An 18,450-nucleotide genomic window follows, 5' to 3' on the forward strand; every position below is an offset into this window, starting at 1 on the left:
TAAACCTGCTGTCAGGAGCACGGGGCAGCCGTGGACGCTGCTCCCGGGGGTGCGGGCAGGAGCTCCGGCCAAAGCGCCCTCAGCATTCCCCGGCGAGGGAGGGTCAATAAAGACCTGCAGGGCCGATCAATGGCTTTGGTGTTTCCCTTCGCCGCTGTGCCCGAGCCGAGCCGGGGGGGCCGGGCAGGGCTCGCACCCCGGAGCTGCTGAGGTTCGCGTTGTTATCGCTCCCCGGCTCCTGCCGCTCCCTCCGTGTCCGTGTGTCAAGGGCCGCTTCCTTGGCCGCTCGCCGCGATAATTAAACGACTTTGCCGTCGTAAACCAGAATCGGGGCGAGTGCCAGAGAGGCGTGAAACTTCTCCGCCGTGACTTTGGCCGTCACCGCCCCCCTGCCCGGTCACTCCCCGTCCCCTCCCTCCCTCCCGGTCTCTCCACTGCCCCCGACGGTGGCTTTGGCTGTCCCTGCGGTCCCCCCTCTCCCTCCCAAAACCCAAAAAGCGCGACCCACTTTGATCTCGCCTTCTGAAAAGTTCACTTTATTTACAAGGGGGGCGCCGGGGGTTCCCCCCCTGTTTACACACACACATTTGTAAATTTAGCCAACCCCCCTGTCAAAAACGCAAAGGAATGGCTGAGAAATAAATAAACCTCTCCCACCCTCCGAGGCGGAAAGACTCCAAGCCAGCGGGGTTCTGCTCCCCCCCGGCCCGGGGCTCAGGCGATCCTGCTGCAGAACTCGTCGAAGTCTCTCTCCATGAAAAGCTCGCTCTTGATCACATCGTCCTCCGAGGGGAAGTACTGCTGGCTCTCCTCCTGCGGGGAACCCGCGGCCGCACCGCCCCCGGCCCCAGCCCCGGCCCGGGCCGGCGGGGAACGGGCAGCGGGTCCGGGCTCCCCCGCGCACTCCATCAGCGCCCCGCGGGCGTTCTCCAGCACCCCCAGGTACGAGTCCATGTCCAGCGGGTCCATCTCGCAGTCCGACCCGCCGCTCTCGGTGCCCACCGAGTCCGAGCGCAGGTGCATGAGCTGATACTTCTCCCGCATCAGGAACTGGTTGGTGTTGCGGGGCGCCCGCATGCCCGGCGCCCGCCGGCCCAGCACATTGACGGGCCGCAGGGAGAGCAGCACCCGCGGCCGCGCCGGGCGGTGGCAGCGGCGGAAGGCGCGGCAGTGCTGCTGCTGCAGATGCTGGTAGTGCTGGAAGTGGCTGTACGTGCGGCTGCCCAGCAGCTTCCGCGCCCCGCCGGGGACCCTCTCGCGCCGCCCGGGCGGCCAACGGGAGCGGCTGCCGCCCCGCCGGGGCTCGCCGCCCTTCAGCGGCGTCGGGGAGGCGCTCCCCGGCACCCCCTCGCCGCGGGCGGGCTCCCAGGGCGGGCACACGATGAACTCCGCGCGTCGCAGCATCGCGGCCCCCCGGCCTCTCACATGCTCCGAGCCGCCGGGACGCCCCCGCCGCGCTGCTCCTGCGCCGTCGCCTCTCCGGCGCGTCCTCCGCTTCTCTCCGGGCTGAGCGGCCGCTTCCCAAGAGCCCTTCGGGGGCCTCTGCGGGCGCCTCTACCTTTTCACGATCCGCTCTGTTTTTTTCTTGAGCGGAGCCCGTTGGCAGCGCATAGCCTGGCTGAACGGCTGCGGGCTGCGGGGCAGCTTGACGGGTTACAAGCCGCCGCTTCGGAGATGGTCTCGCCTACTCCCCGGCCGGGCGCTGCCGGGCTGTCAGCGCTGCGCCGGGCACGACGGGCCGGGGCAGGGCCCGGGAGCGAAGCGAGCGAGGGGAGGGGAGGGCGCCGAGGCTCAGGGACCGCACAGGGAGTGAGCGCACCGCCCGCCGCCCCGCGCCCACTGGCGGCGCGTTCCCTCGCAACCCCTACTTATGACCTCCGGCGCAGTCCAACTGCAGCCGCGCCGCGGGGGGGTTCCTGGGCAGCACAACCGCTCCTCAGCCGGCCTGTCCCCTCCAAACTTCGCCCTCCTCGTCCGAGGAGCGCGGGGATCCCGCGGCACCGCAACCCACGCGCTCGTATCTCCCGTGTTATCCCGAGTTATCCCGGCATCTTTCCCCCCATGGGCACGCTTTGGCTTGGCTCAGAGCTGCGGGCGCATTTTGTTCATCCCCTATTCACGAAAGCCGCTTACGCTCAGCTCCCCGCGCAAGCACCGTTGCCCTCCCGCCCCTTGCAGCGGCGCCGCGCAAACCGCGTACGGCGCGCCCGTCCCTCGCAGCGGCTCTACGTAAACCGCTACGCAAAGCGCGTACGGCGCCCGTGAGGGGCGCTGCGGGGAGGGCGGTGAAATGGCCGCGGGGCCAGCGGAAATGGAGAAGGGGCGGCTTGAAGCTGGCATTGGGTGCTGAAGATGCCGCGGCGCTCAGTGCCAGTGCCCGCGGCCGCTTTTCCTCTGTAGTTCCAGGGCTGCGGCCGCCGCCACAGCCGGGGAGCGGTGACCTTCCCGCGGGTCCCACAAAATGGTGCCCACGCTTTTCCCCTCAGCCGCTTCACGCCAGGGGAGTCCCGTCCTGATGTTTCACGGGGATTTGGTTTTTTTCCCTCTTTAACCTCTCCATCTGAATCGGTGCTTTCTCATCAGTATAGAGCAAAAAATGAGAGCAGAGACATTCATTCTTGTGGTTTAGGGAATGCTCCAATTACTTGTGCTGGGCCTTGGTCTCTACTACAAATTTCCCCTGATTTTCCAGTCTGTTCTGGGTGGGGGATTTTTTGCCCTCTATGTAACTAATCTGACAGTGACTTCCCTGTCCACCCCTTCCCCGTGGCTAATCTTTTCATGAAAAAAAACCTCCGTGTTGCCCAAATAAAGGCTGCGCTTGAACAAGGACAGCAACTCCCATGCAGGTAACATTTTATTACAATTTAACAGTGAAGGGCAAAGAAGTACAAAACACACAGGGGGAGACAAGGTAAAAAATCTGGATTTGGGGTAAGTACAGAGTACAACAACAAATTGGCAACATTTGTCTGTTTCACTGCTTTAGAGTGTGTATTTCTAAGCAATACTTGTTTCAAATTCCTTTCAGAAATTATATGGTATTCCATTTAAACTCAGCTGGTGTTATCACCTGCGTGTTTTACAAACTAAAGGCCAAAATGGAAGGAGCTGGTACTGGAGCAAATAGCAGCTGTTTAAAGTTGTCTAAAATCTGCAGCCTCTGAGATCTGAGGGAATGTGAGAGCAGGGGGAGGCTGCAGCTCTTTCAGAGTTCATGAGGGTGTTTATAAAGAAATGCCACATCATGTGGTAGGATCCACGTCCCGAGTTGTCACAGGCTTTTTCATAGATGTATTAGGCAGCAGCATGGCTTGAATAAACTTCTGCCATTCCAAACCTCCCTCCTGGATACAGAACATCCCAGAACTCTGTGTTTGTACGAGGGACTCTGCCCTGGCAACCACATGCACCCAGTCTCTCCTGTCCAGCCGGCCAACCCAGTTTAGTCTGGCCTCATTTCCCATTTTCTCTTCTGTTTCTCTGAGTTTGGGGCAGATTGAGTCTGCATTTCTTTTAGCTGTTCTAAAAGGATGTAGGAAATTTTGTGTAGAAAAGAGATTGTGTAGGCGAGAATTCCAGTTAATATGCCTCCCTTCACATCTGGATTATCTCTCATCCATACACTGACACTGCCCTGCACAGACCAGTGACTTCATCCTGTACTCAGTACTGCAAATCAAAATCTAAACCTTTAACTGAAAACTTTCAAGGTACCTACATCTCTACTAGTAAATGAGTTTATAGAGCAATTTGAAATCATTACCTAGAGGCAGACGAACTGTTTATGCCATTATTGACCTGGCTTTCATCTCCCAAGCTCTGTTCTGGTCAGGGCTCAGGTGTGCAGGCTGGGAAGAGCATTATCCATCTCCCTCACTCACCTTCCTGGCACACTTATGTTTTTCTCTTTTCACAGCTGTTTGCAGCTCTGGAAAAGCAGGGGGAAATGTTTTTTAATGCATCATGAAATGTTTTGTAATTTCTCAGTGGTTGTCAGTCAGCAATAATATTATTTTGAACCCTAAGGTTTCTTTTGATATGGGGGAACTCATCTAAAAGTTGTTCGGATTTTATTTTTTTTTTTTTTAAGAAAAAAACCAAAAAGCAGTGGAGGGACTTCTGTTGTAGTTACAACCTTAAGAATTGGTATATTGAGATATTTAAGAGTATGCCTTTAATGGAGGTAAGGTTGAGCTCCCGAGAAGAGTCTGGTAGAGGCCCTTGGTGTCCAGTTACTGGGAGAAGCCCAGCGTCCTGGTCTCTCTGGGTTAGAGCCGGATGGGGTTACCCAGGACACCCAGCACAGCTCCTGCCCGGATTTGGGCTCGGGGCCCGCAGCTGAAGCCTGTGCCCAAGCCCGTGGATGGGGCTCTTTCCCCCCCTGTCCCCTCACGAGTTTTGCCCGTGAGGGGAACGCCCGGGCCTGGGCCCGCCCCCTCCAAATCAGGGGCCGCGGGGCGGGCGCGCGGGAAGAGTTTCCCGAAGTGCCTCGCGCCGCCGTGACGCGCCGCCCCGGGAGAGCTTACGCCCAATGAGCGGCCGCATTACAAAGCTCCTTTGTGCGGCCGTAGAGAGCTGTGCGCTGATTGGCCGTGGCGCCGGCGGTGTTTCCGGCCATGCTGCGCCGGGCGCGATTGCATCATGGCGGGACGGAGGTGAGCGTGGGGGGGGGGTGGGCACGGCCCGGGCCGGACTCTCGGCCCCTCACGGCGCCCTCACGGCCCTGCCGGCCGTGGTTAGCTCAGGCGGACGGCGGGCGGCTCCGAGACGCGAGGGCGGGGCGGCTCCGGCGGCGTGTCGGGGCGCTTGGCGGGGGAGCCGGTGCTGGGCGGCACCTCTAGGGTTCCCCAGGAAAGCGGCGGCTCGTGGCCCCGCAGAGGAGCCTGGGCTGTCAGCGCCGTAACGGGGTCCGGCCGGGCTGGCAGCTCCCCTGCGGCGTTTGACATTATTAGCTCGTGTTTTGTGTGTAGAACGTCACGTTCATGTGTGTGTTTCACTCCCTGCGTGCTGTGCACATTCTTTGCTTTTTCGGGGTTACTTACAGCACGTGCTTATTACAGGTTAGCCAGCTGTCTTATTGCAGGGCTTAATACTTAGCAAGTCTTGTTTTCATTATTTGTACAAAGAACTTAAAGTCCCTTCCAACGTGTAGTATGTCTTAAGTGTTCCCTTCAGCATCCTTTTAATGGGGAGGGTTGATGAATGCACCCTTTTTATTGCTGCAGCTGCGATGGCTTTGATATCTCCAGCAAACCTTGGCTTCCACACCTCGGGAGCCTTTTGGAAACTGCAGAAAGCATTTTTATTCGGTTTGGTGGTGACATGATTAGAAAGCAGCTGTCAGGTAACAGAATTTAGTTGTCACGTAAAAGCAGTGTTCAGTAACTCAGCTGACATTAGTTTCTGAGTTTTTATTAAAAAGACGTAGTTCAAAGTGTTTTCAAGATAATCTAGATTTATTTTTTCCACAATGATATGTTCCATTTTTAATCAAGGTAGTATGATGATGACAAAGATTTTTTAAGCCATAACAAGATACAGTGTAAAACTGGGTTCTTGCATAGCATAACGTTTTTGTATCTAAAGACAGTATTAATTCATGAGTCTGCTTGTTGCCTTAGCATTGTTTTAATTGGCTTTTTGGTATTAAAGGAACACCTTGCAGGGGAGCAGCTGGGGTAGTGTTGCAGTTTTATTCCCCATATAAGACACTAGCACAAGATTTTCAGAAGCACTTTTTGTTCAGTAGTTCAGCATTCTGTTCCCGACCATTGTTCCTTTTGCTTTAAACTTGGTTTAACCTTGGTTGTTTCCATCCCTTATAGAAATGGAGAGTTTTGATTATCAGGTGAGCAGTTGAGACTGATGTCACCCCAGAATAGTACCTAAAAAGGCAGAAATGGGGTGCCAGGTGTGTATAGAAAACAACATTGTTTAACTTTGGAGAAAGCAGCTGTAAGTGGAGAAAGGAGACTCCTTGTCTTTGGAGGGAGCTTTGGTCTCTTATACAAAATAGTGTGGGGAGAAGGTGACTGGAACGAGAGTAAGAGACTGATCATAAACCCCTGAAAATCAAACCTTTTGTACACCTTCAGCTCATTTCAGTCAACAAAATAATTAAAACTCTGAGATCCACTTTTATTTTCTTTAATCATACATCTAATGCATGGAAAGTACAACAGTATTTTTCAAATATGGGTTCACTTTATTCATGGTGTTTTAATTGAATTTTTATTGATTTAAAAAAATACTGGTATTTGAAAAAGCACATGTGAACTTGATTTTATGATTTTAATGCATATTTTTTTTTCTTGTAGATAAGAAGCCCAGCTTAAGTCTCAGACTGCTGTAGTACAATCTCCAAACTTCTACACCTTTGCTAGTGAATGTTGTTATCCTCTAGAAAAGTGAGTGTACTTAATAAAAACTTGCTTAATGGTGCATTGTCTTAAACTCTGACACTTCTTGTCAGCAGAAAATGAATAGAGAACTGTCCTTGTGTTACCGATCTCTGTAAATGTGTTGTCTGAAAATGTGGTTTTATTAGATGTGTTTGTATAATTTCTGCAATATGGTTTGTGATGTCTTCGCTCAGTCTGTGTTCAAAGTAATGAAGTTATCCTTGATTATTTTGTGATTTAAAATACCTATATTGCTTATAATGAGCTTTATTCTGTGCTGTAGAGATATTCATACCTCTGTCTAGAAAATGTTTTTTATATCTTGGCCTTTTCTCTCAGCTGAGGTTGAGCTATGACAAAATTTTCAATGTGCCTTTTTGCCTTTTAAGTCAGTCTGTTTAAAATTCTGCTTTGTAACTTGGAAAAAATAACCGGTAGTGATTGTTGTATTAATTTCCAGCAGCATTTCTCCCCCTGCCCCCTTGCTTCTGATGCAATAAACTTGTGACGTTGCTGAGAGTGTGGATGGATTTGTGCCCTGTGGTTACTGGACACTGCTGTGCCCGTGCAGTGCTTCAGTTGGGAGGATGGGCCCACAGTGACTCTGTGATTTACGCAGGGAGTCTGTGATCCGTGAGCAGCCTCCACAGCCCGGTCACAGGCACACCCCAAAGCCCCAGCCTGCCTCTGGTTTGTTCAGTTACGTCTGATGTCTGGCCAGTCTCCAAACCCTTTGCAGTTATCGCTAATTTGGGACGGCTGAGCTTGAGCTGAGTAGAACATGCAGATCCTTAAACCTCAGGTCAGCTGGCTTGTGTGAGATAAAAGCTTTAAAGCTGAATTCTTTTATCATTTGCTTTGTCTCTGTGATCAAATCACTGAGATATGACACAGCCTAATCAGTGCTTTGAGGCAGAATGGTGAAAACTTTCCTACAGGTTGTGTGTAGAGTAACTCACTGTGCTCAGGCTGGTTACGTTTCTAAAATACATCCAGGCCATGACCATGTGTTCCTTGTCAGCCCCTGATTTCCCCTCCAAATGCTGTGTTGCGTGTGCACCACGTTGTGGGATTCTCAATTAGAACAATATGATAATGAGAAAGGATAATTTGGGTTTATTAGCTGAGAGAATGATTTGTCATGAATACAAAAGTGGTGGAATTGGTCTGTAGCACATTTTTTTATAGGGGTTCAAGCCTTCAGCTGGCAATTTTTGTGGTGTTCTGGGTTCTATTTAAGCAAATGTTTTGAATTGTCTTCATGCATTTGCCTTTGTTGCTGCTTTATGGTTAGTATTTACAAACCTGAGTAAATCACAGGACTCAGGCCTTGTGCCATTAATTCTCTCATGCTGAGTGAAACTCAAGGCTGTAGTAGCTACTTCTGGTGTAAGTGTGCTCAGGAGCAGCAGCACTAAAGTGAGAGGTGGAAGAACCCATTTATTCCATAGCATCATTTATGACAAACTTCATAACCAATTTTCTGTTGGAAGCTGCTATCTTAAAGCACCCTTACTCCCCAGAGCTTTGTTCAGTTCTTGCCATGGCATTTGATTGAAATCTGACCCTTTTCTATCTCATAGCAGGTCTAGAACCAGGCAATTGTTGTGTGTTCCTGATTGTGTTGAGAATTCCTCTTCCCTGTGTTGCTTGTATAGCATGGAAGTGGCCTGTTGGGGCTTTGTTTTAATGTACTCCAAAAACTCATGTTCATCTTTGCAGTGTTTTTCAACTCTGTGCACTGTGGCTGCTTTTAGGGGCATCTGAGATGGGCATCATGAGGCATAGCCTGATGGAAAATGCTATTTTAAACATTTAAACAGTGTGAATAAATGTACAGTGAAAAGGAGCCCCTTCTTCAGTAGTTTAAAGGGAAACTCTCTGATACAAACTGGTGCCAAAGGGTCAGTTTGAACTTGGAAGCTTTTCCTGAAGAAAAAACCCCAAACCTGTGACCAAAAAATAATTTACCCTTTGACTGTTTTCTCTGGGAGACAGAAATAAAAATATGATAAAAGAGGGAACAATCATAGTTGAATGAATGGAGAATCCTTTTACTGTTCCAAAATTTTGGTGCCAGTCAAAGTTAAGCTTTTTTTTAGAATGGAATGCTTGCTTCCATGCTTGCAGTGAATCAGGCTCTTTGGAAAACTGAGCTTTGGATTGGTGATATGGATTTGAAAGATATAAGTTGTATTTGTGGAGCTATTTTTTTCTCACTTCTGTTCAATATATATTCTCTTTTTGATCCTTGTTGCGGAAGAATGGTTCAACAAGTTCCAGAAAACATAAATTTTCCAAATGAAGAAGAGAAGATATTGACGCTCTGGAAAAATCTTAATTGTTTCAAGGAATGCCTAAAGCAATCAAAGAACAGACCTAGGTAAGAATCTGTTAAAAGCTGTAGCAACTCTATGTGGCAGTGCAGGCTTGGCTTGGCTGTAATTACTCTTTGTTTTTCCTTGGTTCTGTAAACAGTAGCTGTTCCCTTTGCCAACAGCAGGCCTGGCTCATGCTGCTGTCCCTTTATATTCCACTTGGTGGAGAATCAGCAGTGTTCAAACAGTTGTAATGAACCTGTAATTTCCTGCCTGGTGGGTTTGTAAGAGAAATGGGTAGCTAAGCAAAGAACTCTTCCAGTTGTGGGGCTGTGGAGTGCCATGCTGGGGTGTGCCATGGGAATCCTGGTACAAGTGGCAGTGGCAGGAACTGAACAAGCTGGAATGTTCCCCTCAGTCCCACTGCCACCTGTGCTGACTGATCATGGAAGAGGAAGGAATGGGTATTTTCCTAGTGAAACACAATATAAGCATAGAGTCACCATGGCTGAAGGCCTGCTGCTCAGTTTTTGCTTTAATGAGGAATGTTTTGTGTTGTAGGTTTAACTTCTATGATGGCCCCCCGTTTGCCACGGGGCTCCCCCACTATGGGCATATTCTTGCAGGAACCATCAAAGACATCGTGACCAGATTTGCTCATCAGAGTGGTTTTCATGTTGACAGAAGGTTTGGCTGGGATTGCCACGGCTTACCTGTGGTATGTGTCATGAATTTGCCTGCAGATACTTCTGTTGGTTCCTCTTTCCCTGTTCCCTGCTTATCACTCATATTTCTGTTGCTTTTGTACCTGACATTGTTGCTAAAAGAGAAATGGAAGTTGTCCAGTGTGTTTCTCTGGCTTTTTGGGTTTTTTTGGTGAGTTCAGGAGCTTCCTAGTGATCACCTGTACTCTCTTCATTGCTGTGAACCTGTATTTAGTTGGTATGTTTTTCAGAAACTGTTGTTTTTGGTTTTTTTTTTCATTTTTTTAAAGATGCTAAAGAAACAGTCATGCCAGAGTGAGCCTTTGAAGTCCCTGCCTAGTTCATGTGCAGCTCTCATGAAATCTCAGAAGTTTAAAAGAGGCCCCTGAGCTTCATTAGAATGTATAGGACATAAATAAACTATCTAGGGAAATCCTGAAATATATTTTTTAATAACAGGATGTTTTGTTTTTGTTTTTTTTTTCCATGCTCCCAGGAATATGAGATTGACAAGACTTTAGGCATTAAAGGGCCAGAGGATGTGGCAAAGATGGGGATTGAAGCTTACAACAAAGAGTGCAGAGGGATTGTGATGAGATACGCCAAGGAGTGGGAGGTGAGTGAAGGCTCAGTCCATGTTCTGCTGAGCATTTCTAAATGCATTTGTGCAGAAGTGTTTCAAGTGGGGTGAACTTCATCCTTTTGTCTGATTTTGTGCATAAATCTGATGTCTTTAAGCTCCTGTTTCACCCTGTGCTCCTAAAAGGAGAACAAAAAGAGCACCATTGTGGCTTGGAACAGAGATTGCTGTGCTGTCAGGAGAAGGTTACTTGCAGGTTACCTGGAGCTCAAAGTGTCTAATGAGATACACTGAACAAATAATAGATATGTTGAGCATTGCCTCTTTCTTTGTGTCTTTTCTTGTATAGAAAATGGAAAGATCTGTCTTTGGTTTTCAAATGGAACCATTAAAGAAAATTAACATTAACCTCACTGCTTTTCTGCTCCTCCTTCCCCACAGTCTTTTCATTGCCAAAGTGCAGGGCAGTAGCTTCTATTTTTGGAAGAACAGAAATTCTCACATCTGGTTTTGTCACAAGAGGTGTGGGTAGACCCTCAGTCTTCCTGGAGAATATTGGTGTCAGCTTTGCATACCAGGAATACAGGGAGAGTGTTAGTGTGTGCAAGTTTGAAGAAAATTATTTCTAATAAAGCTTTATCTTAATGATTTTTTTTTTTCCTAGACAGAACAGTCCTAATTATTTTAATTTTTCCTTGTGCAAAAGCTCTTCTACTTCATCACACTCCTCTGCTTGTTTCTAGTTCTGCTGTATTTCTTTTCATGGAAATAGCAGTTTCTTACTTGAGTATCAGTTGCCTCAAAATGCCCTTGGGAGCATTTTGAAGTTATGACCAGTGTCTGAAGAAACCAAGTCAGAGCTGCCTTGGGTAGAGTAACTCTGGCCTAAACCTCAGTGAGTGGCTGGATGAAAAGCAAACAGTTCATTTTGTTTTGTTTTTTTTTTTAAATTATACTCTGAAATGTTGTATTTCAAACCCATCATTGATAATTCTTTGTTGCTTTTAGGAATAAAAATAGCATGATTCATTCTGGTTTGTTGTGGTTTAACCCCAGCTGGCAGCCAAGCAACAATGAATGGACATAAGAACAGTTTAACTGAAGCAAAATAGAATGTTATAATGATGCTAATGATAATAGTAAAAGAGGAGGAATAAAATCCAGGAGAACCAAGTGGTGCCCAATCTGGCTGCTGAGTGATGCCCAGCCTGTCTCTGCCCAGTGATTCACAGCTCCTGGCCAAGTCCCCCCAGTTTCTCTGCTGGGCATGATGTCCTGTGCTATGGAGTGTCCCTTTGGCCAGTTTGGATCAGCTCTCCTGGCTGTTCTCCCACCCAGCTCCTTGTGCAGCTCCTGGCTGCCACAGCCTGGGAAACTTGAGAACTCCTTGCTTAGGGCAAGCACTACTCAGCACCTAAACCAGCAGTGAGTTAACAACATTATTCCCATCCTAAATCCAGAACACAGCAGTGTGCCAGCTATGAAGAAAATTAACTCTATCCCAGCCAAATCTGGAACATTTTGTGTTCATTTCCCATACCTTTTAACTTGCTGTACTTCAGCAACTGGTGTTTTTGCAGTGCTGGTTAGACCCAGCACTTGATCCTCTGAGTGGTGAATGGATTTTGTATTTTGTTTTGTTCATAAACTTGTGCATATATATGTCTATTTTAGATTATAAATAAAAATAATGACATTTGTTTAAATATCTTTTGACTTGTAATAAATTCAAATATTTTGGAGTAGTGCTAGGAGAGGAATTACCAACATTCCTGTTAGATAGTGTTTATTTTCTGCCTGGAGTTGTTAGCAAATATTTGAGCCTTATGGAAAAATAGAAAAGGTTCCTTGGCTGTGTGAGATCTTTCAATGCTGATCCAACTTTGTGGATCCTTGTGCTATGGAACTTACTAGTGGAGTGTCAGAGTGGCTTAAAGGTCAGGCTGGAAACTGATCCATGTCAGGAGCTGAATCAGGTGTTGAATGAAAATGTAGAGGTGAAAGAATAAATGTGTTCTGTGTTCACTTTGCTGGTTTGACATTCAGAGGGGGCTGTGTGTGACAGTGTCAGGACAGGTGTCCCTGGCTTGGCTGTCTGCAGAGCTGGGGCTTTGGATGGCTGTGAAATCCCACTTGTCCCAGTGAATCCCACAGCTGGCTCATTCCTCATTAGTGTGTGGATGTGACCATGATGTGTCCTGGGACAGGGGCTGGCTCCTGTCACTCCGGTGGCCTTGACAGCTCTCATGTCTCTGGGAGGGCAGTTGGCCCTGGAACAGTTTGATAACTTGTCACGTATCAATTTCTTTCAGCATTTCTTTGTCTTCAAGTTACATCATGTTTTCATGGAGCTGAAAGCTGATAGACTACGTCTTCTGGGTTTTCACTGTCTCTGCAACAAGTAGTCTTAAAAATAGAAGTGAGATCACTGTAATGAAAAGCAATTTTCAGGCTTTTGAACATTGGCTGAACCTTGAGTGATCCACCATTTCTATTTGATGAATGATCCAAGTGATCTACCATTTTTGCTGTGTTGAACACATTTGCCTGTTGTGTGACCTTGATTCGAAATAATGTGCTCATGGTTTCATTCCTACCTTATTTTCGCCTGTTTGGAACTATTATCAGGCTAAAATATTTTATAAATGTATTTCACTGAGATGGGACAAACGCTGCACTTAAAAACCCAGCTGATTTTTTTTTTATTTTTACAGAATAAATACTAAAATGCCTTTCAATCTCTTTGTGTCTTAACAGTTCAGTGTTACCAGATTAGGACGCTGGATTGACTTTGAAAATGACTATAAAACTCTTTACCCCGAGTTCATGGAGTCTGTGTGGTAAGTGAATGTGCATTGCTTTATGGATTTGAAATGTGAAAAAGGTTTCACTCATTGCAAACATGTGTCGGTCCATGTATCACCACAACTGTTCTGAAAATGTTAAATGCAGAGAAAACATCAGGCAGAGTAATTAAAGTGATGTGTAATCTCTTGATGTCCGAGTGATGGAATTAATTGTCCCATTTTTTCCTTCTCCAGGATAGCAGGGCTTTGCAAAATAAAGTGCACCAACACTGCCTTTAGTGAGCCCTGAAAGCTTACTGCTCCATGTCAACTTAAAAGCAGTTCTGAACATCTATTAATATGTTCCTTGGCTGGTTTAGGAAATTGCATTCTATCTCTGCATTCTTGATGTTCTTCACACTGCCAGCTGTAAATGGGCAAACTGTCCAAGCTCAGTTTAGCTCCAAACCTCTTCTTCAAGCCTGAATTTAGAGGCTGTGAATCTGCTGTTATCTTTTTCTTGGCAGCACAGTTTGACATCTGTCTTGGACTCCTGGTGTAGAGCTTAATAAAGTTTGGGTGTTTTGGCAGTGTATTCAGGGTGCCTGTTGGGATTTCAAAAGAAAAGTCAACTTTACAGGTTGAGGATAATCAGATTGGTTTAACACAGTAAAGAAATGGCAGCTGTGAGTCCTTTGGGTGGTAGAATGACAAGGTTAATTGCAGGGAGAGGTTTGACAGAATGTATGCTGACAAAAAGCCATTGCAAAGCAAATTATGTGTATAATAAAGTATTATTGAGTATTTGGTAGTATTAGCTTTACTGATCAGCTTTAATTGTATAGTTAATTTCATAAAGTTATGACAATGGATTGACAGACCTTTTAGACATCCCTGAAGCCACTGCAGAGGGCTGAAGTGCCAGTGAGATTTCAGTGAGCATTGGAAAAATGGTGGGAAGGCAGCAGATGTTTAACTCACTCAGCTGAAGAAACTCTGCATAATTATAAAGTCAAAACTGACAAGAAACCTTAATTTTGTAAATTACAAAAATACTTAGTGGCACCTCAAATCCTGTTTAACTGTGAGCTTAAAAACCAAACCTGCCTTGAGCTAGCTGCAGGGTCTCTCTCAGCAGCCCAAGCCCCTTTTTTGTGGTTTGTTTCTCATGCTGCCTCTTTAAAAGGTATTTTCTTTCACCTGGGTTACAGAGATCACCTCCTTTAATGCTTGCTTTGATACAAACTCCAAATTATATTGGATCTGAAAACCCGGTGAGATTTCAGGAAGTATGTAGGCAGGCAGCCTCTTAATTTTGTACTTTCTTTTTCTTCCTGATACTGTTAAGTTTCTGTTAAATCCTGTAATGAAAAGCATTTTCTGTTATTAAAAATTGGTGGTTTTTTTGGAAAGTCTTCTAGGACTGTCTCAGGGCTGAAGGAGACAATGCTTAAAGAGAGCCCTGTTACTGCAGTTAGAGTGGTGCTTTTTGGCAGGGTTATTTCCTAAAAATTAAATAAATTGGATGGTTACCTAGGCAATCATCAGACCTACTAAGTCTTACTGAAGTTACTTTTCATGTCTGTCAGGGGTGTGAATTTGAGCTGTAGGTTCTAGCATGCTTCTCTCACAATTGATTACATGTTTTTTGAGCTACATTTGAAATACTTTAAAAGAATTTTAAAATTTAGTGTCCAGCTATGTACAAAAGAGAAACTGCAGCTTAATTTCTGCATTGAGTGCCCTGGAGACCATATTGGTCTGTCCAGTGGTTTTACCTTGTTGCTGTTCTGTCTGTGGGAGTACAATGCTGATTTTAGGCCCAGAAAAAAAACCCTTGTTATGAAAACGGTAGTGGGCATGGCAGCTGTATACTTTGTGGTTAAAGTGTGGTAAGGAGTTTGTCTTTAGTCACATAATCAGATAAACCAGTCTGTTTAGGTTATTTTTTTCTCTGGTCTGTAGCTCTTCCTGCAGCTCTGGAGTGGCCTCACTGGAATTTCTTTGTGACATGTGGTGTTTTCTTCCTTGTTTCTGTTGAGTTCAGTGATATAATCTAGTACTTGTGATAAATGTTGTTTTCAGTGTTGGCTGATTTGATCAAAATCAGTTAGATTTGAAGAATTTAGGACTCAGACACCAAATACATCTGTTGTACAGTTTCTCTACAAAACAGTATTAATAAACTCAGAAGGCTAGAGAGCATTTCTTTTTCATCTTTAAAATTGTTCTGGTGGAAATGACTACTTTGTTGGCATTTTGATGCTATGTCATATGATGACTGACTAAACTGAATTTTCAGCCTGCTAAATTTTGACTTACAATGAAATATTCATTGGTAGAATTGTGGTGTCCTGGCAGAATTCTTCAGGGAGGATTGAAACTTGGTGTCAGTAAGAGGTGACACTGCACTGTTTTTGCATGTTAAGATCAGTCAACTCTGCACATATTAAATAAGTTAAACAGAACTTTTAAGTTCTAATTCTGTACAATTTGTCCTGCAGCCAGCTTTGATCTGAATTAAAAAGTGCCCTTCACTGGAACAGTGCAACGAGAGTGATGTTCTTGAGCTGGCATGGCACAAACATGAAATATGTTCTCTAATTTATTTTTTTTTTGTGCAGTCACAAGACATATCCAGTGAAATGGAGAGGAGTTTGATGGGAGGTTAAACTTCTTACTGAGGTGGTCTGAAAGAAACCTTTGGGAGCTGGAATAACTATAAATTACTGTCTTCACTGCTGGGTTGTTGCATAAGTGTGGGCTGGGTGTGAGTTTGCCCTAGGGGAGCTCTCCCAGGGCTCCAGGGGAGCTGCCGGTGGGATCAGGGGATGGCTCTGCTGTTTCTGGGGTGATGCCAGGGCTTGGCCTCTCCTCCTGCTCCTCTGAAGGGTGGCTTGAGCAGATTCTTGTCACCATCTAGTGCCCAAACGAGCAACTGCGGGCTGAGCCTGTTCAAGACGGTCCTGAGCTCCCCTCGGTGGCAGAGCTCTGGGAGGAGGTGCCAGGGAGAGCTGGGTTACCTGACCTGCCCTGAAACAGGCCCAGCACTCAGTACTAAACCAGAATGATCTCAGAAGAACAAAGCTCTGAATAGAAATTCTCCTAATAGATTTCTCCTAATAGAAATCACTATTGCATTCTGTATTTTCCAAGACTAATAATTCTCTAGAGAGATACTGGTGATAAAAAATTGTGGTTTGTCCATTTTTTAATGAGCTACCTGTATTTTTTCCCTCATTCATGTATTTCTTTTGTGCATTAAGTTCTCTTGGGTTTTTTTGTGCATAAAGTTCTCTTGTTGTTACCTTCTCACTGTTGCAGTCCTTGTTGTATCTTCTTACCTGTATTTTGGAGAAACACACTTCACTCCTATGGATGATCTTGGGATAAATTTAGCATCAGTTTTAGATATTCATATTTTCTGTTATACAGGTATTTTGCATTTCTGGCTTGATCCAGAATCTCTCAACAATCACACTGTTCAGAAAATTACATCTTGGAAGGTAGACCTGGAGCAGGACAATCTCTGTATGCCTGGATTTTAAAGTAGTTGAACACAGAATTTGACAACTTCTGTACTCAACAATTCCTAGGCCCTGGAACAAAGAAATAGTTTTCCTGACTTTCTTAAGGAGCTGGCTTTCCAAGATGCTGTTCTAAAGATAGGCTGTGTTTGCTATTGGAATTCATGCTTCACTTAGGTTTATGCTTATTTTGATTCACATCCAGTGTTTTTTGAGTACTTTTTTAGGTTGGTTTTTTTTTTTGTCCCTAAGCATCTGTTTTTGATTCCTGCTTTCATTTTGATTTCCTCATGTTTTTCAAGTGTTGTCCATGAGTTGTAGGAAAGCCTTTTCCTCAGAGGCTCTGCTTCCCATGGTGCTATTAGGGTGCAGTGTTTGCTGAACTTTTAAATGACAGGGCTTCTTACATAGCATGATGTTTGTGCCTGGATTTGTTTGGTAGGTCTACAGAGGCCATAAAATTGTCCTTTTACCTCGATACAAACTGATGTGAGGTCACACAGTAACAATTTTGTCCATTTTCCTAAAGTATCATGGATATGCTGAAATCATAGACTAGATCCTGCTGTCCTAATGCCCACAGAACTGTTTACAGTTCCTGCTGTTTTTTCTTTAAAGAAGAAAAAAAGGGGGGAAAACAGTTTCTATGTGTTTGAAAATAAATCTCTGTGTTAGTTATGAGTTAGTTCTCTGGAAAGGTTGGAGTTCTCAAACCCTTAGAAAACCCTTAGATACTGATCATTGCAAACAGAGCTCCTTGATCCCTCAAAGGAATGGCATTAAGAACTTGGGAAGCTTCAAGATAAAATCCTTCTCTTTGATGTGAACTGGATGTACGTGTTCAAGAAGTGCACTTGCTTTTGCATAGTGAGAGATGTTGGATTCTGTGTGGGATGCCAGGGGTGTTTGGAGTGCTGCATTGACTGATTCAGTATCTTTTGGAAGAAAAAGCTCCCTTTGCAGGAGTTTGATTATATCCATGTGGTGTTTGTGTGCTGTGTGTGTGACTTGGATGAGCAAATACTGCAGGAAGGTTCTGGTTTTTTGGGAGTTCTGGAGAGAGCAAGGATTTGTTATTGACTGAGTTTGAACCTCATGACACTTCAGGAGCAACAAACTCTTGTCACTTCAGAAGTTAAACATTTGTTGCACCTTTGGGGACCAGATTCTCTCTTAACAAGAAGCTGAAATATGTATATTGAATTTCACCTTTTCCCAAACTGCATTTTTCTTCAGTAAAGGTCTGAGTGCTGCTCCCACAGCCAAGAGGATGTAACTAAATTTATTTATGTTTGAGGAAAAATGTAGCAGAATTAAATGAACAATTTCTTACTTCTGTGAGTAAATGTTTTGTTTGCCACTTGAAAGAAGCTCTGTGGTTTCCTTAGAGTATGATGTTTTTTCAGAAAGTACTGCATTTTCAATTTTGGCGTACAAACCTGTGGCCTCTTTCTTGCAAAATGTCAACATTTTTCAAATATAAGGGTTAAACCACGTTCTGTGAGGTTATTGTCTAAAATACTGTGATGAATTTTTAATCAAAACATGACCTCCACTTGTGACTCTTATGCTAGAACCATTGCATCTTTGGCAGGTGCTGTGTTTCAGGTGGGCACTGCTGCAGGGAGCTCTTTGGGAATCATCTCTGCAGCTCTGGTGATCACACACCAGCAGCTCCCAGCAGCTTTTTCTTGTTAAGGAGACCATTTTAGGTGCTTTTTAAGGCAACAAAAGAGCTTGTGTAGTGGTAACGAGGGCTATAGCATCAAACAGCAGTGTTGACTCAATTATAATTCTATTTATTCTGCTGGAATGGCTGTGTGAGGGGACAGGTTGTGGCAAACTCCAGATGAGTGCTCGGTGTGAGGAGCTCAGGGGAGGGATGTGGTCTGAAGCCCAGCCCTGCTCTGCAGGGCACAGCTGGAGCTGGGCTGTGCAGTGGGATGGGATTGCCACAGGAGGGAGATGCCGGCCTGGATTAGGAGTTTGGCAGCTCCATGTACTACTCACCTTTCCTGAGCAGCTCCCTGAGTTTACAGTTATATTTACAGCTGAATTAAAGATTCAGTGTTTCTCTGAGTAGTTTTTGTGTGCTGTTAGTAGGCAGTGTTCTATAGAAAGTAAAGTGGAG

At 45.6% G+C, this 18,450-nt stretch overlaps 1 protein-coding gene and 1 non-coding gene across 4 annotated transcripts in view; both read left to right on the forward strand.

Moving 5' to 3' along the window:
* Positions 1-4,580: 4,580 nt before the first annotated feature.
* The window catches only part of IARS1 (isoleucyl-tRNA synthetase 1), a 92,130-nt gene continuing 78,260 nt past the window's right edge, over positions 4,581-18,450 (forward strand). The window contains exons 1-6 of one of the 3 annotated variants that reach the window (XM_015641045.3): positions 4,581-4,658; positions 6,321-6,410; positions 8,668-8,787; positions 9,284-9,440; positions 9,923-10,042; positions 12,764-12,846. In XM_015641045.3, the coding sequence (XP_015496531.1) occupies positions 8,669-8,787; positions 9,284-9,440; positions 9,923-10,042; positions 12,764-12,846 (479 nt within the window). In that variant the 5' untranslated portion in view covers positions 4,581-4,658; positions 6,321-6,410; position 8,668. Of the gene's footprint in view, positions 4,659-5,108; positions 5,348-6,320; positions 6,411-8,667; positions 8,788-9,283; positions 9,441-9,922; positions 10,043-12,763; positions 12,847-18,450 lie in introns of those variants that run through there. The other 2 variants (XM_015641047.3, XM_015641046.3) reach the window with 2 other exon arrangements.
* On the forward strand, positions 6,940-7,073 carry LOC117245087. Its single transcript, XR_004499291.1, has one exon. It is a non-coding gene; the product is annotated as a small nucleolar RNA SNORA84 (small nucleolar RNA).

The sequence above is a fragment of the Parus major genome, chromosome 12 (assembly GCF_001522545.3).
Source record: "Parus major isolate Abel chromosome 12, Parus_major1.1, whole genome shotgun sequence".
Taxonomy (NCBI): Eukaryota; Metazoa; Chordata; class Aves; order Passeriformes; family Paridae; genus Parus; species Parus major.